At 40.6% G+C, this 26,950-nt stretch overlaps 1 protein-coding gene across 1 annotated transcript in view; it reads left to right on the forward strand.

Annotated features, from left to right (window-relative positions):
- The first annotated feature begins 19,402 nt into the window (after positions 1–19,402).
- ATP6V0D2 (ATPase H+ transporting V0 subunit d2) overlaps positions 19,403–26,950 on the forward strand; it is a 55,739-nt gene continuing 48,191 nt past the window's right edge. The window contains exon 1 of the mRNA XM_002710673.6: positions 19,403–19,693. Coding sequence (XP_002710719.1) covers positions 19,564–19,693 — 130 coding nt within the window. The 5' untranslated portion in view covers positions 19,403–19,563. The remainder of the gene's footprint in view (positions 19,694–26,950) is intronic.

The raw sequence follows: 26,950 nt of genomic DNA on the forward strand, positions 1-26,950 counted from the left end.
AGCCATCTTCTACTGCCTTCCCAGGCCATAGCAGAGAGCTGGATGAGAAGTGGAGCAGCTGGAATAAGAACCCACATGGGATGCCAGCACTGCAGTTGGCAGCCCCACCTGCTACGCCATAGCACCGGCCCCAAGCAGTTTTAATTACAGAAAGAACATCTCAGAGCCTTTGAACCCTGACATCTAAGATGGGATGTACTATCTCTGTCTTTCGCAAACCTACTTGTTCAGAGAGCTCTTTTTTCCTAACAGAGCTTTTCCCAGGGATCCTTAAAACAACATATGTGGCTCTGAATGTATACAGTAGCTTGTGAAATAACAGCTGCAAGTTAAAAAGTCATTTGCCATGTAGGAGGAAGGGAGTGAAGATCTGGTGTTTGTGATGAAGCACTGATGACCAACAGTGGTTTGGAGAGTAAGAGCCAGGGATTAGCAGAGCTCCTGACGATGATGAGAAGTTGAAAGGATCTTTCTCTCTTTTTAGAAAAAGATTTATTTATTTATTTATTTGAAAGGCAGAGTTACAGAGAGGCAGAGACAGAGACAGAGAGAGAAGTCTTCCATCTGCTGGTTCACTCCTCAGATGGCAGAAATGACTGGAGCTGCGCTGATCAGAAACCAAGAGCCAGGATCTTCTTACAGGCCACCGTGAGGGTGCAGGGGTCCAGGACTTGGGCCATCTTCTACTGCTTTCCCAGGCCATAGCAGAGAGCTAAATGGGAAGTGGAGCAGCCGGGACTAGAACCAGTGCCCATATGGGATGCCAGCACTGCAGGTGGTAGCTTTACTTGCTACGCCACAGAGCTGGCCCTGAAAGAATCTCTTAAGGTCAATAACTGGAAGTCCTTTGTCAAAACTTTGATGCGACACCTAAAATATATATATTTACATATTATATATTTACATATTATATCTTTTTATGGAGCCAGCATCACCTTAATTCCTAAGCCGGAAAAAGATGCAGCATTGAAAGAGAATTACAGACCAATATCCCTGATGAACATAGATGCAAAAATCCTCAATAAAATTCTCGCCAATAGAATGCAACAACACATCAGAAAGATCATCCACCCAGGCCAAGTGGGATTTATCCCTGGTATGCAGGGATGGTTTAATGTGCGCAAGACAATCAATGTGATACACCACATTAACAGACTGCAGAAGAAAAACCATATGATTATCTCAATAGACGCCGAGAAAGCATTTGATAAAATACAACACCCATTCATGATGAAAACTCTAAGCAAACTGGGTTTGGAAGGAACATTCCTCAATACAATCAAAGCAATATATGAAAAACCCACAGCCAACATCCTATTGAATGGGGAAAAGTTGGAAGCATTTCCACTGAGATCTGGTACCAGACAGGGATGCCCACTCTCACCACTGCTATTCAATATAGTTCTGGAAGTTCTAGCCAGAGCTATTAGGCAAGAAAAAGAAATTAAAGGGATACAAATTGGGAAGGAAGAACTCAAACTATCCCTATTTGCAGATTTTATGATTCTTTATTTAGGGGACCCAAAGAACTCTACTAAGAGACTATTGGAACTCATAGAAGATTTTGGCAAAGTAGCAGGGTATAAAATCAATGCACAAAAATCAACAGCCTTTGTATACACAGACAATGCCATGGCTGAGGAAGAACTTCTAAGATCAATCCCATTCACAATAGCTACAAAAACAATCAAATACCTTGGAATAAACTTAACCAAGGACGTTAAAGATCTCTACAATGAGAATTACAAAACCTTAAAGAAAGAAATAGAAGAGGATACCAAGAAATGGAAAAATCTTCCATGCTCATGGATTGGAAGAATCAGTGTCATCAAAATGTCCATTCTCCCAAAAGCAATTTATAGATTCAATGCAATACCAATCAAGATACCAAAGACCTTCTTCTCAGATCTGGAAAAAATGGTGCTGAAATTTATATGGAGGCACAAGAGACCTTGAATAGCTAAAGCAATCTTGTACAACAAAAACAAAGCCGGAGGCATCACAATACCAGATTTCAGGACATACTACAGGGCAGTTGTAATCAAAACAGCATGGTACTGGTACAGAAACAGATGGATAAACCAATGGAACAGAATTGAAACACCAGAAATCAACCCAAACATCTACAGCCAACTTATATTTGATCAAGGATCTAAAACCAATTCCTGGAGCAAGGACAGTCTCTTCAATAAATGGTGCTGGGAAAACTGGATTTCCACGTGCAGAAGCATGAAGCAAGACCCCTACCTTACACCTTACACAAAAATCCACTCAACATGGATTAAAGACCTAAATCTACGACCTGACACCATCAAGTTACTAGAGAACATTGGAGAAACCCTTCAAGATATTGGCACAGGCAAAGAATTTCTGGAAAAGACCCGGGAGGCACAGGCAGTCAAAGCCAAAATCAACTATTGGGATTGCCTCAACTTGAGAAGTTTCTGTACTGCAAAAGAAACAGTCAGGAGAGTGAAGAGACAACCGACAGAATGGGAAAAAATATTTGCAAACTATGCAACAGATAAAGGGTTAATAACCAGAATCTACAAAGAGATCAAGAAACTCCACAACAACAAAACAAACAACCCAATTAAGAGATGGGCCAAGGACCTCAATAGACATTTTTCAAAAGAGGAAATCCAAATGGCCAAAGGCACATGAAAAATGTTCAAGGTCACTAGCAATCAGGGAAATGCAAATCAAAACCACAATGAGGTTTCACCTCACCCCGGTTAGAATGGCTCACATACAGAAATCTACCAACAACAGATGCTGGCGAGGATGTGGGGAAAAAGGGACACTAACCCACTGTTGGTGGGAATGCAAACTGGTCAAGCCACTATGGAAGTCAGTCTGGAGATTCCTCAGAAACCTGAAGATAACCCTACTGTTCGAACCAGCCATCCCACTCCTTGGAATTTACCCAAAGGAATTTAAATTGGCAAACAAAAAAGCGGTCTGCACCCTAATGTTTATTGCAGCACAATTCACAATAGCCAAGACCTGGAACCAACCTAAATGCCCATCAACGGTAGACTGGATAAAGAAATTATGGGATATGTATTCTTTAGAATACTATACCGCAGTAAGAAACAATGAAATCCAGTCATTTTCAACAAAATGGAGGAATCTGGAATACATCATGCTGAGTGAAGTAAGCCAGTCCCAAAGGGACAAATACCATATGTTCGCCCTGATCGGTGACAACTGATTGAACACCAAAAAGGAAACCTGTTGAAGTGAAATCGACACTATGAGAAATGGTGACTGGATCAGCATAGCCCTGACTGTTAATGAACAACTTAATACATTATCCCTTTTAGTAGTTTTTTTTGTCTGTTCTACTTAATATGACTGGTTTAATTCTGTAATTAATACACAGTTATTTTTAAGTGTTGAAATTTAACTGAAATGTGATCCCTGTTAAACATAAGAGTATGAATAAGAGAGGGAAGAGATGTACAATTTGGGACATGCTCAAGCTGACTTGCCCCAAATGGTAGAGTTAGAAACATACCAGGGGACTCCAATTTAATCCCATCGAGGTGGCATGTACCAATGCCATCTCACTAGTCCAAGTGATCAATTTCAGTTCACAATTGATCATAATGAAAGGACTAACAGTCAAAGGGAGCACATAAACAAGTCTAGTACCTGCTAACACTAACCGATAGAATAAAGGGGAGAGTGATCCAACATGGGAAGCGAGATACTCAGCAGACTCATAGAATGGCGGATGTCCTAAACAGCATTCTGGCCTCAGAATCAGCCCTAAAGGCACTCGGATCTGGCTGAAAAGCCCATGAGAGTATTTCAGGCATGGAAAGCCAAGACACTCTGGCAAAAAAAAAAAAAAAACCTAAATGAAAGATCTCTGTGAGTGAGATCCCAGTGGAAAGAACAGGTCTTCAAAGAAGGAGGTACCTTTCTCTGAAGGGAGGAGAGAACCTCCACTTTGACTATGACCTTGTCTAAACAAGATAAGAGTCGGAGAACTCAAGGGGCTTCCATAGCCTTGGAAATTCATGACTGGTGCACAGGGAGATTACTGATGCCATAAACAGGAGTGTCAATTTGTAAAGTCAACAACAGGAGTCACTGTGCACTTACTCCTCATGTAGGATCTCTGTCCTTAATGTGCTGTACATTGAGGCTTAATGCTATAACGAGTACTCAAACAGTATATTTCACTTTGTGTTTCTATAGGGGTGCAAACTGTTGAAATCTTTACTTAATGTATACTAAACTGATCTTCTGTTAAAAAAAAAAAAGAGAAGAAATTATCAATTCCCAACTTGACTCTCACTGGGATTAAACATGACAATAGGTCTGATCTGATTTCATCATCATTTAAAAAATCATCTATTATTTTTCACCTTATGTTTCTGTGTGGGAGCAAACTGTTGAAATATTTACTTAATGTATGCTAAACTGATCTTCTGTATATAAAGAGAATTGAAAATGAATCCTCATGTGAATGGAAGGGGAGAGGGAATGGGAAAGGGGAGGGTTGCGGGTGGGAGGGACGTTATGGGGGGGAAGCCATTGTAATCCATAAGCCATACTTTGGAAATTTATATTCATTAAATAAAAGTTAAAAAAAAAACTTTGATGCTACACCTAAAATATATATATTTACATATTATATTTTTGTATACATGATATTTATTTATATATAAATAGATTTGTGCATTATATATAAATATATAGAAAATAAAATATAAATATATTTTTATATTATATATTTATATATATAATTTATTTGAAAGGCAGAGTTACAGAGAGAGAAGAGACACAGAGAGAAGATCTTCCATCACTGGTTCATTCCCCAAGTGGTTGCAATGGCCAGGACTGGATCAGACCAAAGCCAGGAACCTGGAACTACATCTGGGTCTCCCCTGTGGGTGGCAGGGGCCCAAGTCCTTGGACCACTTTCAGCTGCTTTCCCTGTTGCATTAGCAAGGAACTGGATTGAAAGCAAAGCAACCAGGACTTGAACTGACACTACTGGTGTCACAGGCAGTGACTTAACCTGCTGCGCCATGACAGCAACCCCTGATGTGACACTTTTCAAATTAAAAATGTATAGGTTGGGGTGAACTGTGGCAAAGCTGTTTGAGTCACCACTTGAGATGCCAGCATCCCATAGCAGGGTGGCTGAGAACGAGCTCCACCTCCACTTTGGATCCAGCTGCCTGCTAATGTACCTGCGATGCAATAGATGATGACCCAGTGTTTGGGGCCCTGCCAATCAAATGGCGATCCAGATGAAGCTACTGGCTCCTGGATCGATCTCTCTCTCTCTTTCTCTCTCTCTCTCCTTTGCCCCGTCACTCTGACTTTCATATAAATAAATAACAAGTTAAAGAAACCAAATGTAGAGACTTGCTTGCCATAATGTGATGCTGACCTCTTGTGGTTTAACATCAAAACAACCCTTTGAAAAATTAATTCTGGCATCCTCAGCAACAAACATCTTAGTGTTTGAACTTCTTTCAATGTTCAGCTTAATTGTTATCAGAGGTTATTTTCTCAGAATGGTACCAGGAAAACTTTTTCTCATCAATTTATGTAATTGCTGAATTTTTTGCAGAAAGTATGCATTTCTCTTATAAGCAGAAAACAATAAAAATTGTTGAACCAATTCTCCCACAAGTGCAGGGGCCTAAGGATTTGGGCCATCCTCCACAGCTTTCTCCGGAGAATTAGTAGGGAGCTGTATTGGAAGTGGAGCGGACGGGACTAAATCGGCGGCCATATGGGATGCCAACACTGCAGGCCGAGGCTTAATCTGCTGAGCCACAGTGCTAACCCCTAAGCTTGTCTCTTCACTCCATTTCCACAAACTTCTTGTAGTACCTCATATAGGGAAAATGAGTATCTTTCTCAGGTAATTTTTCATTTTCTCTAAGTCAGTATATAGAAGTTAGATTAAAGAATGAACCAATGCCTATACATTTATAAGATAAACAGCCATTCCATGATTTTTAACTTCTTACCTTTGCTTGGTAGACAAATTTTACTTAAATATTAATTAACATTTAACAATTAATAATTAATTTTAATTAATAATTTAATATTGATTATATATTATATAATCATATATCATATTTTATTATATATTATATAACATAATATATTATATATTATTAATATTAATTAATAATGACTAATTTTTCTTATCAGATTAAAATCCTTGTTGTAGAATAAAATTTGCAATTAATATAAAAGCAAATACGGTCACAGAAGAACAATCAGGTGCAGGTTAAATCAATACACAAAAGCAAAACTATTATTTTGTTAAAGTATAAAAGGTGGACGCTCAGTGAAAATAGTACATAGGAAATCACTGACAAGACAGTTTTAATAGCTGACCAACACCTGAAATTGTTTTGGTCTTCTCTTCAGGAAGAAGAAAACATTAAAACACCTTTCAAACTTCAAATTATACCAAATCAACACAGTGTGAATGGCCCCTCTTCCAATTTCAAACATAAGGGACTCTTCTGGTTGAAATGGCCTGGAAAGTCAATGATTTTGATGACAGGTTCACAAATTCTCCGGTTTATAAGAAACAAGTTAATACAGGTGCGTGCCCCAGCCAGGGAACCTGATTGCTGTCGAGGGAGCAATCTTGATTTGCCTGCAGCGTGTCTGTCCTGAGACAGCTGGAGGCTTTCTACCTTTTCTCACTGCAGTCTGCTTTAATAAAATTGTGATTCTTGAGAACACACACAGGAATTAAGTCCAAATGGCTTTAAAACTCAATTTTATCAGCATGATGTTTTTCTTGAACTGATAGGAGAGGTTTGCTTTGTTTGATGTGTTCTTACTGGAAAACCTCACGTAGCACAAGTAGAGGGAAAGCTTAGAGGAGGTAACCACACACCCATGTTCGGCAGCTCAGCCCCTGATGGAGCTCATCTGCTCTTGGATCTCTGTGCCAGGGTGCAGATCGTAGCTTCCACAGAGGAAGGTAGGGCATCACCCCACCTAGTGCCATGCTACTACACTGCAGACTTTGCCCTTTTCAAACTTACATTAGAAACTGTGATCTTTTCCACATCCGTCCATGTTGTTGCAATGGCAAGATTTGTTTCTTTTTTTTTTTTTTTTTTGACAGGCAGAGCTAGACAGTGAGAGAGAGAGACAGAGAGTAAGGTCTTCCTTCTGTTGGTTCACCCCACAAATGGCTGCTATGGCCGGCGCTGCACCCATCTGAAGCCAGGAGCCAGGTACTTCTCCTGGTCTCCCATGCGGGTGCAGGTCCCAAGCACTTGGGCCATCCTCCACTGCACTCCCTGGCCACAGCAGAGAGCTGGACAGGAAGAGGAGCAACTGGGACAGAATCCGGCACCCCAACTGGGACTAGAATCCCGGGGTGTCGGTGCCACAGGCGGAGGATTAGCCTAGTGAGCCGCCGCGCCGGCCAGGATTTGTTTCTTTTTAATAGCTGAATATTATCTGACTATACACAGATATATAGATATCTATGTAGATATATTGTAATTTCTTTTTTGTTAATTGTATTCATATAAAGAGAACAGATTTCAGGCATTCCATAGCTACAGTTCCAGAAGACAAGCACACCTCCCTCCCTCCCTCCCCCGCAACTGTAATTTCTTTAATATTAAAAGTATTATTTTATATATAATATATAAATATATTATATATAAATATAATATATATTATATATAAATATATTATATTTATATATAATTTAATATTAAAATTGATCACTTGATGGACCACTGGGTTGTTTCCCTGTTTCAGTGATTCCCAGACTGTGATGAACTTGGAAGTGCAGGTATCTCTTTGAGATACTGATTTCATTTCTTTCTTTCTTTCTTTCTTTCTTTCTTTCTTTCTTTCTTTCTTTCTTTCTTTCTTTCTTTCTTTCTTTCTTTCTTTCTTTTTTTTACAGGCAGAGTGGATAGTGAGAGAGTGAGAGACAGAGAGAAAGGTCTTCCTTTTGCCGTTGGTTCACCCTCCAATGGCCGTCACGGCTGGCGCGCTGCGGCTGGCGTACCGCGCTGATCCGATGGCAGGAGCGGGTACTTATCCTGGTCTCCCATGGGGTGCAGGGCCCAAGCACTTGGGCCATCCTCCACTGCACTCCCTGGCCACAGCAGAGAGCTGGCCTGGAAGAGGGGCAACCGGGACAGAATCCAGCGCCCCGACCGGGACTAGAACCCGGTGTGCCGGCGCTGCAAGACGGAGAATTAGCCTATTGAGCCATCGCGCCGGCCTGATTTCATTTCTTTAGGATCTATATCCAGAAGCAAGATTAGAAAGACAAATACTGGACTATCTCACTTATCTGTGAAATCTGAAAACTTCGGCCTCATAGAGACAAAGAGTAGAATTAGAATGGCGGTTGCCAGGGGTTGGTAGGTGAAGGAAAAGGGGAGATGCTGAGCAAAGGGTACAATGTTCAGTTTTAGAAGCAATAAGCTCTGGGGATCTATCCACAGTGTGAGGATTATAATTAACAATACTGTATTGTGTTCTTGAAATTTCTTGAGAGTAAATCTTAGAAGTCTCACTATAACAGCAAAAAAAAAAAAATAGAATTTTGTGAAGTGATGAATAGGGTAATTAGCTAGTTTGAATGATTTCACAAGGTATACATACATCAAAAATTTATGTTCTAAGTAGTAAATGCATTCAAATTTTATTTGTCAAGTATACCTCAAAAAAGCTGGAGTGGAAATAAAAGCTACAAGATTAAATCAGAGCTTTTCAGAGAAATAACTGATTCTAGGTCTGGGAAAAATTCTACAAAATATGCAGGAAACATCCTGTTGTTATGGAAAGTAAGGAAACTATGAACAGCTATCAGACTTACAGCAAAAGAATATGTTGACTGTTTAAATACACATTAACAACTTTTTTATTTAAAAAAAAAACTTTGTTTCTCACTCTTGGGGGATACTAGAGAACCAATTCATTATCTAAATCTGGTAAGGAAATGGAACACATTAGGTATTTACTCTCCATTTCCTATACAAACTGTAAGCTAGGATAACTAACAATTGATGTCAGAATATTTCTTTTTTAGGGGAGAGTGATCCAACATGGGAAGTGAGATACTCAGCAGACTCATAGAATGGCAGATGTCCTAAATAGCACTCTGGCCTCAGAATCAGCCCTAAAGGCATTCAGATCTGGCTGAAAAGCCCATGAGAGTATTTCAGGCATGGAAAGCCAAGACACTCTGGCAAAAGATCTCTGTGAGTGAGATCTCAGTGGAAAGAACAGGTCTTCAAAGAAGGAGGTACCTTTCTCTGAAGGGAGGAGAGAACCTCCACTTTGACTATGACCTTGTCTAAACAAGATAAGAATCGGAGAACTCAGAGGGCTTCCATAGCCTTGGAAACTCATGACTGGAGCATAGGGAGATTACTGATGCCATAGACAGGAGTGTCAATTGGTAAAGTCAACAACAGGAGTCACTGTGCACTTACTCCTCATGTAGGATCTCTGTCCTTAATGTGCTGTGCATTGAGATTTAATGCTATAACGAGTACTCAAACAATATATTTCACTTTGTGTTTCTATGGGGGTGCAAACTGTTGAAATCTTTACTTAATGCATACTAAACTGATCCTCTGTAAAAAAAAAAAAAAAGAAAAGAAAAAGAAACTATCAACTCCCAACTTGACTCTCACTGGGATTAAACATGACAATAGGTCTGATCTGATTTCATCATCATTTAAAAAAAATCATCTATTATTTTTCACTTTATGTTTCTGTGTGGGAGCAAACTGTTGAAATCCTTACTTAATGTATACTAAGCTGATCTTCTGTATATTAAGATAATCGAAAATGAATCTTGATGTGAATGGAAGGGGAGAGGGAGTGGGAAAGGGGAGGGTTGTGGGTGGGAGGGACGGTATGGGGGGGAAGCCATTGTAATCCATAATTCGTACTTTGGAAATTTATATTCATTAAATAAAAGTTAAAAAAAAATTCCAATTAGATAATATAATGAATTTTAATACATTTTTACACATTAATCACCTATAAAATATTTCAAGATTATTCAAGTTCATTAGGTAAATAAAAATGTCTCTGATTTGAAATTTAAAAAAAAATATTTCTTTTTTGAAATTTTTGTGTATTTATCTGAGAGGCAGAGACAGACATAATGAGTTCCTGGTCACTTGTTCTCTCCCTAAATGCCCACTATGTCTAGGGCTGGGCTGAAACCAAAGTGGGGAGATGGGTGCTTAACCCAGGTCTCCCATGTGGATGGAAGCAACTCAATAACTCCGCCATCACTGCTGCCTCCCTGTCACTCCCCGTCTTCGTGGAGGAATGACACAGGACCCTGCGCTGTTCTTTTGTCTGCTCGGCCCTCCCCGGGTTTGCTGCTGGTTCTTCCCGGGTTGGCTACCATCCCTCCACCTCCGTGGAGGGGCGGGCCCCCTGCCACTTTCCCCACTTCCGCAGGGGAGCGGCACGCCGCCGGCCGGCTCTCTCGGGGGCTGCACAGGTGTTCCTTCAGATAGATGTTCCTCGTGCATGTTGTCTCTCTCCTCCTTTATAGTCCTCTTCCACCAATCCCAACTCTGCTACCCACACGCCGAGTACGCTGCTCTCCTCCAATCAGGAGCAGGTCCTACAGTTTATTGGTTGAACTGGAGGCAGCTGTGTAGAAGCTGTTTCTTCCTTCTCAGCGCCATATTGTGGGAGAGCAGATGCATAGAATAAGTCTTAATTCCAGTAACTTAGTCTAGTCCGAGTTGCTCCCAGTTGCTCCCCACACCTCCCAAGATCTACACCAGCAGGAAGCTGGAATCAGAAGCAGAGGCAGGTATCCAACCTTGGTACTGTGATATGGGACATGGGCATCTTAACCACTAGGCCAAATGCCTACCCTCAAATGCTTCTTTTTATGGAGGTACTCTAGTTAATAAGTGAAGAAAAATTATAAACCAAAATATAATCAATTTGTTTTTCCTGGATCTAGGTGGTGATCATAACTGGTTGCTTTAGTTTTTTTTTTTTTTTTTTTTTTTTTTTTTTTTTTTTTTTTTTTTTTTTACAGGCAGAGTTAGACAGTGAGAGAGAGAGAGACAGAGAGAAAGGTCTTCCTTCTGTTGGTTCACCCCCCCAAAAATGGTCGCCACGGCTGGCGCGCTGCCCCAGTCAGAAGCCAAGCCAGGTGCTTCCTCCTGGTGTCCCATGCGGGTGCAGGGCCCAAGGACTTGGGCCATCCTCCACTGCCTTCCCAGGCCACAGCAGAGAGCTGGACTGGAAGAGGAGCAACTGGGACAGAATCCGGTGCCCCAACTGGGACTAGAACCCAGGGTGCTGGCACCGCAGGCAGTTGCTTTAGTTTTAAAAAGTAAGAGACGTTGCATGTGTCCTGATGGAAGTATTCAGTACTGCCATGAGCTTTTTTTCACAAAAAATCATCTAGACTGAGAGAGGGAGAGTTCCCATGCAGTGGTTCACTCCTCGACTGTCCAAAATGGCCTCTGGCTTAGGCAGAATCAGGGAACCAGGAGCTCAATATAGAAGTGATCTAGCGGGGCCGGCGCTGTGGCGCAGTGGGTTAACGCCCTGGCCTGAAGCGCCAGCATCCCATTTGGGCCCCAGTTGGAGTCCCCGCTGCTCCACTTCTGATCCAGCTCTCTGCTATGGCCTGGGATAGCAGTACAAGATGGCCCAAGTCCTTGGGCCCCTGTGCCCGTGTAGGAGACCTGGAAGAGGCTCCTGGCTCCTGGCTCCTGGCTTCGGATCGGCACAACTCTGGCCATTGCAGCCAATTGGGGAGTGAACCAGCAGATAGAAGACTTCTCTCTCTGCTTCTCCTCTCTCTGTATAACTCTGACTTTCAAATAAAAAAATAATTCTTTAAAAAATGATCTAGCTTCCAGATCTAAATATTAATTTATAGGAATTATAGGGGACAGAGCAACCAGTTAAATGATACCTCAAGATGCAGTCAGCAAATTCTAATCAGTGAAAAATTCCCTAGGCTGTGTGACCTAGTTTCTTTAAAAAGCAGGTCTAGGGTGATGGAAAGTATATCTTAAAGAAAGTTAAGGGGATGGTACTGTGGCTTAGCTGGTAAACCCACCACCTGCAGTGCCAGCATCCCATATTGGGTGCTGGTTCAAGTCCTAGCTGCTCCACTTCCAATCCAGCTCTCTGTTATGGCCTGGAAAAGAAGTGGAAAATGGCCCAAGTCCTTGGGCCCCTGCACCCGTGTGGGAGACCTGGAAAAAGCTCCTGGCTCCTGCCTTCAGATCAGCATAGCTCTGGCCATTACCACCATCTGGGAAATGAACCAGAAGATGAAAGACTTTCTCTCTCTCTCTCTCTCTCTCTCTCTCTCTCTGCCTCTGCCTCTCTGTAAGTCTGCCTTTCAAATAAATAAATAAATATTTTTAAAAAAAGAGATGTGTAAGCCAATTTTAGTGTCTTCTCATTCAAAAAACTAATAAACATTATGAAGCAATTAATGATTGAGCATTTGCTGGAATTTAAATATGCTAATTGTGTTTTCGCTGTAAAAATGTCTTTATCTTTGAGATCCTTACTGAAATATGAGTAAAATAATACACGTTGGATTTATTTGAAAATAATTCAGAGTAGCGATGGAGTGAATAAATTTATAGATCAGGGACTGGCAAATTACAGCCCAGAGACCAAAGCTTGCCCATCAAATGTTTTTGCCAATAAAGTTTCATTGAAACACAGTCATGTTCATTTATTTGCATGTGGTCTATGAATGTTTCCCTACCACAATAATGGAGTTGAACAGTTTTGACAAAGACGGCATGACTCACAAAGCCTAAAATATTTACTATCTGATCCTACAGAGAAAGTTTTGGGTCCCTGGTATAGCTGAACCAAGATTGGTCATAAGTGGATAATAATTATTATTTTTAATTATTGAAAAGGTATTCTACAATTCTTTTTAAATATTTACTTAGTTATCTTCATTTATTTGGAAGGGAGAGAGAAAGAAAGAGAGAGAGAGAGAAAGAGAGGGAGATAAAGAGAGTTCTTCTATCTAATGGTTCAACTCTCTAAATGCCTGCAATAACCAGGGCTGGGTCAGGCCAAAGCCAAGAGCCAGGAACTCCGTCCAGGTCTCCCATGTAGGTGACAGAGACTCAAATACTTGAGCCATCATCTGTTTCCTCCCAAGGTTTGCATTAGCAGGAAGTTGGATTGGAAGCAGAAGTCAGATTCAAATCAGGCACTCAGATATCTCTAGTAACAGATATCCCAAGGCAGACATCTAAGCAGCAGCTTAACTTACTCTGCCACAATGCCTCCACCAAGAGTGTAATTATTGAAGCTAGGTGATCCATACACCTAGGTTAATTATAGTAGGATTTTCTTTTGTATATGCTTGAATGCAAAGTTCAAATGTTTTTTGTTTTGTTAAAGTACTGGTAACTTTATAGAAAGAGGCTTTGGCTTGGCCTTTGACTTTGTCACTATGGATGACATCTTGGGTCTACTCAATGGCACCTCCTACACAACACTCTGCCTCTACAAACCCTCCCGGGGGCTATGTGAGGGTAGTTAGTGCTGCCATCTTGACAAGCAGGTCAGGGTCCAGCAAGGTGCTGGCTTGCCTTCACACGTCTCAGACATCCAGAGGACCATTCTCAGGTGGCAGCTTTGACCTCCTTGGCTTCCTCCCTGTACACTGGAGAACATAATCCATCTGGAAGGAAACATTTTATGCCAGAATAACAGACATCATATCTCACCCAAGGAATATCTTCATTCTTTGGAAGGATAAATAGATCCTCTAATGCTGTGAAACCAATGACTCTTGGAGACTCTTATACTTGACAGAAAGTCACAATAAATCCTACATGTCTTACACAGATATGCACACATTTACCATGATATGTGTATGTATACCACCTTACTATTCAGATACACCTACCAAATGTAGTGTTTCCTAGAGGTACCTGGAATTAAATGTTCTTTGAGAACAATTTTCAGTTGTTTTAGAAACCTGACTGTATGGCCGGCGCCACGGCTCACTAGGCTAATCCTCCGCCTTGCAGCGCCAGCACACCGGGTTCTAGTCCCGGTCGGGGCGCCGGATTCTGTCCGGTTGCCCCTCTTCCAGGCCAGCTCTCTGCTGTGGCCAGGGAGTGCAATGGAGGATGGCCCAAGTGCTTGGGCCCTGTACCCCATAGGAGACCAGGATAAGTACCTGGCTCCTGCCATCGGATCAACGCGGTGCACCAGCCGCAGCACGCCAGCCACGGCAGACATTGGAGGGTGAACCAACGGCAAAGGAAGTCCTTTCTCTCTGTCTCTCTCTCTCTCTCACTGTCCACTCTGCCTATCAAAAAAAAAAAAAAAGAAACCTGACTGTACAAAGGAAATAGCCATTGAATATCTGCATCCCACAAGGCATACTACTGAACACCTGAAGGAGAGAAAAGTGGACTAGGTGCTGTGCTTAGCCTTAAGGAGCTCAATCTAGTCTTAAGTGATTGGGATGACCATGGTTTGCAGTTACAGGAGGAAGAGGATGAGCACTGCAGTAGGTTCATTTTATGAAGTATTTAGTGCTCATGCTCCCATGTGCTGATCATTTTTAGGATTATCTCATTCAATCCTTACAACATCTGCTGTATCGTTGTTCCCTTTTTATGCATAAAAACACTGGTGCTCAGAGGACATGAGTTAAACCCATGCATGCCTGTCATGCTCCCACTCCCACTCGCCTACACATCATTGCTAGTTTAGACACTGAAATTAAATTTCTTTTTTTGTCTCTACTGTAAGGACTCCTTTACAAGCTCCAGATCTTGTCACTGTGTTAGGTTTCCTCTCATCGTTCATGAGCTCGATCTCATTTTTGACGAATTCCTCTCACAGAAATGAGACATTCTTGCTTCTGCCAAGTTAGAAAGATAGCATGAAGGGCAAGAGAAAGGTTGCCTACCTCATCCATCAACTTCATATTAGCACAGACAATAGATCTGTCATTTCAAGAAAACATCAGAATGTGTCTCTACATACAAGATATCTCCAAAAAGGTCATGGAGAAGGCATAATATGAAAAAACAACACATGAATTTCAGAATTATATGTGCCAAAATAAGTTTTACCTTTTAATTCAATTTTTCCACAAACTTACCAAAGATTATTTATTTTCTTCCTAATCTGAGAGAAAGAGAGACAGAAACAAAGATAGGGAAAGATACAGAGCTTCCTACTGCTGGTTCCCTCCACAGATGCCTGCAACAGCCGGGAACTCAATCCGTGTTTCCCACATGAGTGGCAAAGATGCAATTACTTGAGCCATCACCTGCTGCCTCCCAGGATCTGCACTGGTAGGAAGCTGGAATCAGGAACCAGAGCCAGGAATCAAACACAGGCACTCCAAGGTGGGCTGTAGGTATCTTAACCAGCATCTTAACTACTAAACTGAAATACATGTCCAATTTTGCCATAAACTTTTGGAAGTACCATCCTATAGTATAAAATATGGTAGGGAATTTGAAATATGCTACATTATATTCATTTTTATAGTTTATATATTTCCTTATAAAATAATTAATATAAATATTAAGAAATTATGGGTCCAATGCTGCAGCACAGCAGGTTAAAATCCTGGCTTGCAGCACCGGCATCCTATATGGACACCATTTCGAGTCCTGGCTGCTGCACATCTGATCCAGCACCCTGATAATGTGCCTGGGAAAACAGCAGAAGATGGCCCAATTCCATGGACCTCTGCACCTACACAGAAGACCTGGAAGAAACTCTGGCTCCTGGCTTCAGATTGGCTCAGCTCCAGCTGTTACAGCCATTTGGGGAGTGAACCAGCAGATAGAAGACTTGTCTTTCTCTCTGCTCTGTCTTTCAAATAAATAAAATTTTAAAAGAGAACTTATTATTCAGTGTCAGATATTATGACTTTCTGGCTGTGATTTTAGAAAGGGTTCTTGTCTTTCAGAGACACATATTGAATATGGATATAATTATATGATATGATGTCTGATATAGGTATCAAAATAATCCATTGTGTGAGAGTATAGATTAAACAAGTTTAATCTAAAATATATCATTTTTGGAAATGGGTTATGAGCACATGGGCACTACTTTCTTTACTTTTGTATATGACAGAAACTTCCCATTATATAAAGGCTTGACAAGAAAAGCAAGTTTAAAGGAAAGCAAGAGCTGTTATTAGTTTCTGGAATAGATAAGTAATTGTGAAATATGGTGAACTAAAAACATGTTTTGCACACAGAAAACAAATTCAGTTTTCTTTTACCTGTTTCTAGGCCAATTTGTGAAGATCTTACAATATACATGCTTACCAACTGGATAGCTAAAAGGAAGGCTATGCATGTTTATTAAAAATCTTACTGAGAAAAATGATATGCAGCACCTGACTTATAAAAATAATAATGTAATGCCCTTTATTAAAAATTACATATAGTCCATTGATTTTCACAAGACTTTGATTGATTATTGTTGTCCAGTTCTTACATATGTAGTCAATCTATGGTTGCGACTCATTAACAAGTGTATCTCCAACATAAATGTTGGTTGATAGTTTTATTTACATTTATTGTCATACAAAATAACTGATTTGCAGCAAATAAGGAGACAACAGGAATAATTTCCAAACCTGTGACTCCATGAGCAGGGGAAATGATGAATCTGTTCCAATTTAGGAGAAAATGAATATTTAGGAGGGATGTTCTCCTCACATGCAGAAGTGGGTGCAAGTTCAAACACACACAGTTTAGAAACATGCTCCAACACAGGTTGTGTGGTATGGCAATAAGTCTTAAGTTCCTCTTGGGGTGCAGATTCTAGCATTAAAATGGAGCAAAGGGTGACCTTTGGATACTTATTGAGCCACGTGCACTTCTCTTGCAGGAGAACCTGGACCAGTCCAGGGAGGCTGGTGATTGCATTTCTGCCTGGAATATGACCAAAATCCTGAAAGACAACTTCAGAGAGCATCAAAGGTTTTAGAGTTTTGAACTAGAAATGAATCAGAATAAAGATTTCTGAACTGCTCAGGGCACTAGCTGTGACAGTACTAAAGACACTGAAGACATATTCAGAATTTCAGTTCATAATTTTAAAACTGGAAGAATATTTCTTCATATTTTGCAATCATAATGTTTGGTTATAGACACCACATAATTTTTAAAGATTTCATTTATTTATTTGAGAAGTAGAGTAACAGACAGAGAGAGGGAGAGACAGAAGAAGGTCTTCCATTTGCTGGTTCACTCCCCAAATGGCTGCAATGGCTGGAGCTGAGCCAATCCAAAGCCAGGAGCCAGGAGCTTCTTCCAGGTCTCCCATGTGGGTGCAGGGGCCCAAGCACTTGAGCCATCTTCCACTGATTTCTCAGGCCATAATCAGAGAGCTGGATCAGAAGAGGAGCAGCTGGGACATGAACTAGTGCCCATTTGGGGTGCCAGCACCATAGGTGGAGGCTTAGCCTACTACTGCACAGTGTCAGCCCCAACCACAAAGTTTTAAATTTAATTCTTTATTAACATTTTCTCTACCACTTTTTTAACATTGTATAATCAACCAAATAATAAATCAAGCCCTAAAGTGTAGCATTTACATATTTCATAGTATAAACTTCCCATAATTATTGGCTGCAAGCTATCATCATACTATGATTAAACCCAGAGATGCATAATAGCACATCATGATATTGATTATCTATCACACAGACACAACAAACATAGTAACCTCAAGTGCATAAATTTAGTAAAACATAGAGTAATTAGGAGAATATACATTTCTTTTTATAATTTATTGGTTTGAACTATATAATACTGCTGATATACAGTCATCTTTAGAGCTACAAAAGTGATCAATAAGTCACATGATTCAACATAAAATCAGGATATTTGAGCATGGTGGAGTTGTAGGGGAAGGGATAGATAATGATGACATAATAATAAGAGCCTCTACTATTTATTGATCACTTTCAAAGCCTGGGCACTGTGGAAGTTACATTTGATTCTTTCTAATTTTCAATAACTAAAGCAGAATTCTTCACAATTGATTCACTCTTATTTAGCTTCTCCCGAACAGTTTGGAAATACTAAGACAGACCAGAGATTTTCTGGCACCTTTACTCCAGTTGAGGACTTGACACAAATATGAAACAGTATATATGCAAATATTATTCAGAATTATTTCAGGTTTTTTTTTTTTTTTAAAGATTCAATCATTTAGAAGGCAGAGAGACAGAAAGAAAGGGAGAGATGCAAATCTTCTACCTGCTGGTTCACTTTCCAAACAGCTGCAAAAGCCAGGTCTGGGTCAGGCCAAAGCCCGGAACCATGAACTCCATCTTGGCAACTCCTTTTTGGAACATTAAACTCAACAATCATGTTGTGGTTTCATTAAATATTTACTACATTACAGCCATTCCTTATCTGTCACCAAAATAATAATACTGTGTGTACATACACATCTCAGACTAATCATAAGATTCAAATTGGAAGCAGAAAATGTAGAGTGCTTTGTCAATAGTCAGATTTTGCAAAGGCAGTGATATGCTATGCATCTGCTTCCCAAATTGCTGGAATCTGCCCCTACACTAAGTGGAAGCAGCTACCAACCTTTGGCAGTTTTAAAACAACAGTAATCGCCGGCGCCACGGCTCAATAGGCTAATCCTCCACCTTGCGGCGCGGGCACACCGGGTTCTAGTCCCGGTCGGGGCGCCGGATTCTATCCCAGTTGCCCCTCTTCCAGGCCAGCTCTCTGCTGTGGCCAGGGAGTGCAGTGGAGGATGGCCCAAGTGCTTGGGCCCTGCACCCCATGGGAGACCAGGAGAAGCACCTGGCTCCTGCCTTCGGATCGGCGCGGTGCGCCGGCTGTGGCGGCCATTGGAGGGTGAACCAATGGCAAAAGGAAGACCTTTCTCTCTGTCTCTCTTTCTCACTGTCTACTCTGTCTACTCTGCCTGTCAAAAAAAAAAAAAAAAAAAAAAAAACAAAAAACAAAAAACAAAAAACACAACAACAGTAATCATTTGTTTTACAAACACGTTCTATGGTGGAATTGATCTTTCAAACTACCTGCTCCTTTCTCATCTATATAGTACATTAAATTATCTTTTAATTAAAATCTTAAAATTGCAAGAAATGCAGAACAGATATGATCTATAATTGAAAGCTCAGCCAAGGGTAGGGATGTTTACAAAACATTCAAGTGTTTGAAATCTCCCAATGGCAACACTGGGAGAGCCAGTGCTGTGGGAGCGTAAGAGGTGAACCTGTATCCACCCTCCCACCTCCTTCTCCTGGCAGTGGTCTGCGCCTGCCCTGGGTTTTCCTCGATCCTCTGGCTGACTCACTGTTGCTGTAAAAACAGGGCCAACCACACTGTGTTGAAAGCCACTGAAACCGGAGGAAACTAGTCACAAAAACCCTGACCGTCAGCTGAGAGATTGCTCCGGTCACCTGATAACTACTAGCACTTTTCCCAGACTAGTTCAAGTCTTCAGGGGCTACGCAGGACTCCAGAGCCACTTCAGCCTAAATCAGCTACCATCTCATTCCTCATGCTTGAGAGTGCAGAGCTGTACTTCAATGTGGACCATGGCTACCTGGAGGGCCTGGTTCGAGGCTGCAAAGCCAGCCTCCTCACCCAGCAGGACTACCTCAACCTGGTCCAATGCGAGACTCTGGAAGGTAAGTGTAGCCCTTCTCTCCCTTATGAAGAAAGCAAGCCAGTGATACCACTTTCTGGAAGCAAGCAAAATGGTCTATTATCCCATGGCCTAGGAGTCCTGAGTAGGTATCTGTTCTGGAGTCCAGATATCTGGTGTCCATGAACTTGGATGAGGAAAAAAAAAAAAAAACACTAGTTTCAATATCCTCTAAGTGAAAAATAACATTTCCTTTCATTGCAAATATAAGCTACATATCAGTGTGGTTAGTATAGAAGTACCTGTAACTTTGGCATCAACAGAAATTCAATAATTTTATCTCTTTAATGTCCTTGTGGATACCTTGAAATGTCATTTAAGTTTTCTCTACTTCAAAGTTAGAGTAGATGTTATACTCATCCTTTAATCTTGATTTTTGATGTCATAATAAAGAAGTTTAATATTTATTAAACACATTTAAAGCTCTCTAAAAACTGCATTTTAAAACCTTTGGCTTCTTTTGTAATCCTTTTTATCTTTCTTTCACTTGTTTACAAACATTTGAAGAAGGGTTTCATCAAACTGCCAAGGCATGTATAGGAAAAAACAAAAGAAGATAGAACCTTCTCCAGAGAATTTCATTCTTGATTTTTATCTTTTTTAAAGAATTTTTCACTATTTACTATTTGAGTGTTGCCTTTAATGGAAGTTTAAGTGAAAAAAAAAAAATCAAGAGACGGGGACTGTGATAGAACCAGCCTTGGACTTACCAGCGCTTGCTTTGCCCTCTGCCATGTCCAAGCAGGTGACCCAAGATTCCAAACCTCTGTGCCTCAGAATCCTCATTCGTAAAATGTGATGGTGATGTCTGATTTACTGAGTTGCTGGGAGAAGTAAAAGAGATAAACATCCAGCAAACAGAAATTGCCTTTAAATCACAATTTTTTCAAAATTTTACCAAAGATTCAACATCTGAATTGGTATTTTTATTTTTTAAAGATTTATTTTTCATAGAGTGACATAAATATATTAATAATCAACTGCTTTAAAACTTCCAGATTATTCTAGAAAAGAGCAAGAAAGTACTAATGAGAAAAACTTCTAGGAAGAGTATTCAAAGGCAAACACAAACTTGAAAACCTTTTGAAGGTGACTTTGCAGGCTGAAGTCTCTTGTTTATGTTCTGACCAGTTAAAGCCTGTGCAGCTAAAGCTTGTTAGTATTGGAAACAGCTAGACTCTCACATGGTGACTAACTCTGTTGGCCACAAATAATTACAATATAACCCCAAATCCTACCCTAATTTAGCACATGAAATTAGGAGTTGGGTGGCTGAAGGATGTTAATCATGTCTGGAAAATCAGCATAAAATGAGGCAGAATGAAACTAAAGAACTCGGGGCAGAATAAGTGTTTCTGTCAGAAGTGTTACGAATAGATTTTATTAGTTGTCTCTCCAGCTTTAAAGTGAGCTAAGAAATGCAAAATCTAAATGCAAACAGTACCTAAAATATGTTCATTACACTGAGAACATGGTTTTGCCCTGTCACAAAAGAATTCAGAGAAACTAGGAAGCTATATCCAAAATTATATAAAGACTTCTAGAAAATCAAAAAGATAAAACTCAAGAATTGATCAAGAACTATTTCTCCCATTATTTTCTGCCAAAAGACCTTTGGACCAAACGACTGGGTTGAGGGAGAAGAGACAAGAGAAGTAAAGAGTGAAGGTAACGGATCTATCATCTAAATAGGGCCCGAGTTGGGCACCTTCATTTTTAGGGGGAAGAGAGGGAAAGCTTTGAAACCCTTTCAAAGACCTCAACAATGAGTTTCTTAGGAAAATGCAGGTAAGGGCATATACAGAATTTCCCACACAATATCAATGGACCATGGGTCACCCAAAGCCAGCTCTGCACCCTAGTTAAGAAATCTTGCCATGTACACCATTGCTTTATGGTTATTTTATCCTATGGCTTTTCTCTTCTCAAAAACGTTTTGTTTTTTTACAACTATGTCTGAAGTTGTATGCCAAACGACTGTCTGGTAAGTTCCAGAAATATCAAGTGTAAATCATCAGATCATATCTGGCTTATCATGGCTGCTGCAAAAATACATCAAAGTAAGGAATTCATGTCCTTGCTTAACAACAGTGAGGGCACAGACGCTTATGGCTGTCTCCAACCTTATAGACTGTAGGCATTGGAGACTAGAGAGAACTGTGGCTCTTATTCTGCCAAAATGCCATTGCCTCCTAATATGAATTGAAAATACATGACTAGGCCTGTGTTAAGTTGATAAGCATTCGATTCTCATACAGAAAATAGTCAGGGCTGCCCTACCTGATTGTCGTTTTATTGAAGTTGTGAAATGAGTAACTTGAGAAAAGCAATGCAACTATTGCATGTGTGACTTCACTGAGAGAGACCCAGCTACCTTCTGAACTGGATTCAGGGTTGAGAAGAAATCAAGGCCTTCTTGTATTACAAGCTAAGGGCATAAGGATTTCTGTTTACTTTTGCACAAAATATACACTATGCAAATTACAGATTTTAAAAAAGTAGGTAAAATGTCCACATGTTGAAAAAAAAAACAAACCTGGCAAAAATTTAATTTCCTTGTAATCTTTTAAAATCCTCTACACTTCAAAAGTGTTGTGCCATTAACAAATTGTTTTGGAACTGCTTACAGGGAACACATACATTTTCAGGTAAATTTAGAGAAGAGAAAATAAAGGTTGTGCAGAAAAGCTTTGAAAACTCCTAGTACTAATAATTGCCCTGACTGATGTACACAATCAGGTAAGTGTTATCAGAAATACTCATCTGTCCCTAGACATGCCCCTGACCGACAGGGACCTGAACCCGCGGCTGAGACAGACTCACAGAGCTGCTGTGACTCAGCCTTTCCTGGGTACAAAGTGGGAAGCTAGTTCACGTTGCCTTTGTCATGGGTGTTGCTTAGAGGCTGGAGAGGATCTCCATATGGACATTTTAAGGTCTTTTTTTTTTTTAGATTCTTTTTTTTTAATTTGAAAAGCAGAGTTACTGAGAAAGAGAGAGAGAGAGGGCGAGAGAGAGAGAGAGAGAGAAAGCGAGGAGGGGGGAGAGAGACAATCTTCCATCTGCTGGTTCACTTCCTCAAATGGCTGGAACGGCCTGGGCTGGGAAGGGCAGACCCGAAGTCAAGAGCCAGGGACTCCAGCTGGATCTTCCAAATGGGTGGCACGGACCTAAACACTTGAGCCATCTTCCACAGCTTTCCCAGATGCATTACCAGGGAGCTGGCTAGGAAGTGGAACAGTAGGACACAAAACAGCACTCCTATGGGATGTTGGCATTGCAGGTGGTGGCTTTTTCCACGGTGTCATGATGCTGGTGGCCGAAACTTTAAGGTCTTTAAAAGGTACTTTGAGCCAACATGACAACTTTAAAGAAGCACAAAACATTGTTTAAAATAATTTCCACCCTTCTGTTTTCATCAGTATTTTTAAAAATTACAAATAAGACAATTGTATAAGTATTCTTTCCTCTCTATAAAAGATGAGATGGTTAAATTGGTACATAAAGTTTAATAACAAGGGGTCTTTTCTAAAACATATGGTGAAAATGACCCCTGGCTCTGAGGGTATGGTAGAGTACTCTGGATGGAGCCTTTACTTTGTTCTCCTGGCCACAGTCTGTATTTTTTTCCCTTTTCGTTTTCTTTCTTTTTTGGGAGAGAATGAGGGGAGCCTGTTATATCTCAGTAACAATTATATCCCTTTTAAAGGATGTGACCTTCAATTCTTCTCCAACCATGCATTCAGAAAGGAATTAGTTCAAGAACTATATATTAAGCACTTTCTAGCTAAAGCCAAGGAAGTAAAGATGAGGAAAATATAGTCCCTGCCCTAAGAGGGCTCCTCCTCTGGAGGATAAAAATATTAGAAAAACAAGAAACGCTTAAGGAGGATAATTGGGCAGCATTTCTCAAAATTCCAAAAACTGGAAACAAATTAAGTGTCTCTATGTAGGAAACTGGTTAAATAGGTTATGAGATATTCTTATAATGAAATATTCTGTAGCTATTAGAAAAAAACTTGCATGTGGAAGCAGAATAAGAGGATATGGCAAGTTCACCAAGATATATTAAGTAAAAAAGGAGAAGAACCTTGTGTAGCATGATACTCTTTAACCAAAGGGGGGATAAGTTGAAAATACACTTTCTATAAGATTACCAGACATGAAGAAACTCTAAAAGGATCCAAAGGAATGAAAAGCAGGCATCACCTGGGCTAGGAATGAGTAGCAGGGGTGAGAGGTGCTAAGAGACTAGTGGACCTCTCATTATTTATTTGTACATATACTATGACCTATTTTTACATTTAAAATTAACATACTGGAGCGTGACTTATTTCAGAGTTCCCTGTGCTCCCTTACACATTATTTGTACTCTTAATTATGACACTTTTTCTTCCTAATATTAAAAATTCATATCCAACATTTTCCCATCTTGTATTAAAAATGCACATCCAGCACTGTCACTTTCTTGTTCAAAAATACATCAATGGCTTTCATCAGGCGAGGAAAACACTGCTCTTAGCTTAAGAGGCTCAGGAGGTCTGGCTCACTGATGTGCACCATTCCAGCATTTCTTCAGAACCTTCTGCATTTTCTAAAGCTATTCCATCAATCACAAATTCCATTAACCATCCAGTTTGCATGGGACACACTTATCCCCTTTTAAGTCCCCATTCAAGTCAGTTCCTCTCGAAGCCATTTGCCAGTAAAATGGACCTGACAAGTCTCCACTGCATGCTCTACTGTAACATGGAAGAGACCTCATTCTGGGATGTTTTGCATAGATATGTCACCCTGTGCCAAGACCTACGCTTCACTTGTCTCTCCAGATCCACAGACTATCACAGCTAGGGGCTTAACTTGTGAATGAGGAAATGAGCCATCTCCTAAACTTTTAAGCTTCTTAAGGGCAGAAACTACACCTTAGACTTTCCTCCCTCCTGCCTCTCAGAACCTATCATTGTTACAGGCAGGAATCTGAAAGCACACATTAGAAATGGGTTCAAGCGCTCAGCCTTGAGTATGGACCTTTCTTATCTGATATGTAGATGAAGTCTCCTTGGCTTAACTCTCACTTCACTAGCACGGTCATACATATCTGGAGATGTTTTGTAAACTGTCCCAGGCACTGCTGGACTATGCCAGTGAAATTCAGTGTGTATACAATAGGCATTAGTTTTCCTTCTTCTGCTAGACTTGGGAATTCCTGAAATAGTTTGTTCCGTGTCTTGGTTTTGATTGGTGGTGTTTGGTATATGACCGTTTAGCTGAGTCCATTCCCCTTTAGAGAGCGTCAGTTTTGGAAATACTCATTCTGATGAGTAAGAATCAAAACGAGTAGTTTCTGCTCTGGTAACACTCATTGATACACTCTGTGGCCACCAGTGTGGCCACTGGTATATTGGTCCTCAGTTTTAATTGCAAATTAAATAAAATTTTTGAGGCTCATCTATGTGGAAAAAATTCCATTCGGTGCTGTGGGGAATAAGAAAAACAATAAGACACTGTGTACAACCTAAAGTGCTATTGAGTTTAGAATATATCATAAAAATTAAAATTGGAAATATAAAATTGGTTTAAACCCACACACAAAGGTGAACCAAATGTCGAATATTAATAGGTTGGAAAAAGACCAATGAGATGGGATTTGGTGGAAGAAGAGTTAGATGACAAGACATTCTAGGCAGGCAGAGAAAACTCATGAATTACAGATAGGAAAATACAAAATATCTAGGTGGACGACAAGCCAGTTTGGCTGCAACACTGGAATACCTAGAGATAAGGCTGGCATTTAGGTTCGGAAAAATGTTGAAGTGCCTCTGTCTGATTATGGAGTTTCGAGATATTCAAACTAACATTGAAGGAGGACCAGACTGACATTGGAGCCTTCAGTGGAATACTTTTGAGCATGGAAAACATGCACAAGTTGTTTCTCTGAGCCTCAGTTCTTTCATCTATGAAATGGGGGTGATTGTTAAGGGTAAGAGACAATGTATATAGAAACCATTCTCTCAGTGATAAAACACTCCACAAATTCTATGAACATTGGGTGTTTTAAGATTTATTTATTATTTGAAATTCAGAGTTACAGAGAGAGAGGGAGAGACAGAGAGAGAGAGATCTTTCACCAACTGGTTAACTCCCCCTGATGACTGAAATGGTCAGGGCTGGGCTAGGCAGAAGCCAGGAGCCAGGGGCTTCATTTGGGTCTCCCATGTGGATGCAGGGGCCCAGACATTTGAGCCGTCTTGTGCTGCTTTTCCCAGGCCATTAGCAGGAAGTTGGATTGGAAGAGGGGCAGCCGGGACTTGAACTGGCCCCCATATGGGATGCTGATGTCACAGGCAGCAATTTTACCTGCTACCCCACAAAGCCAGCTCCTGTGAACATTGCTTTTAATCTGCCTAAATCTTCTAGCTGCTTGTAGGAGGATCATTACAAGATCAAAACAACAAAACAATTCTTAGGAAACATTAAAATAGAGGCAGGCAGAGCTTGAGGAGAAATGAGCCAGGAAAAAAATCAAAAGAAATCACCACAATATTCCAGGTGCAAATGGCCATCCTAAACCACAGGAGCAAAGGGCCAAAGTCAGCAGAAATGCGGATGCGGTGAAAGAAGCACCCCATGGACTCTGAAGTTTTGACAACATAAGAACAGCAGATAATTATCAAAGAGGAAGGGAACAATGCCTGATTTTTTAAAAAATATTTATTTGTTTGAAAGTCATAGTTGCAAAGAGAAAGAAGGAGAGGCAGAGAGAGAGAGAGAGAGAGAGAGAGAGAGAGAGAGGTCTTCCATCTGCTGGTTCACTCCCCAATTGGACACAATGGCCGGAGCTGTGCTGATCCAAAGCCAGGAGCCAGGAGCTTCTTCCGGGTCTCCCCCGTGGGTGCAGGGGCCCAAGGACTTGGGCCATCTTCTACTGCTTTCCCAGGCCATAGCAGAGAACTGGATCAGAAGTGGAGCAGCTGGGACTCCAATTAATGTCCATATGGGATGCCAGCACTGCAGGCAGTGGCTTTACCCACTACGCCCTGATGCCTGATTTCATAGATACCAATAAACATGAAAAAATTATAAGATCTGATGATCTATTTTAATATATTTGTTGAGAAAATACTGGCTTAGCAAATAAAAGCCAAAGTCCTTAGCCACTGAATGAAATGATTTTGAGTGTGGCTGAGTACACGTGAGAGGAGGAAATGAGTACTTTGTAGGGGCTTCTGGAGCTGGCTGT

This window comes from Oryctolagus cuniculus, chromosome 6 (genome assembly GCF_051225735.1).
Source record: "Oryctolagus cuniculus isolate XC-2025 breed Fujian yellow rabbit chromosome 6, ASM5122573v1, whole genome shotgun sequence".
In the NCBI taxonomy this organism is placed as follows: domain Eukaryota; kingdom Metazoa; phylum Chordata; class Mammalia; order Lagomorpha; family Leporidae; genus Oryctolagus; species Oryctolagus cuniculus.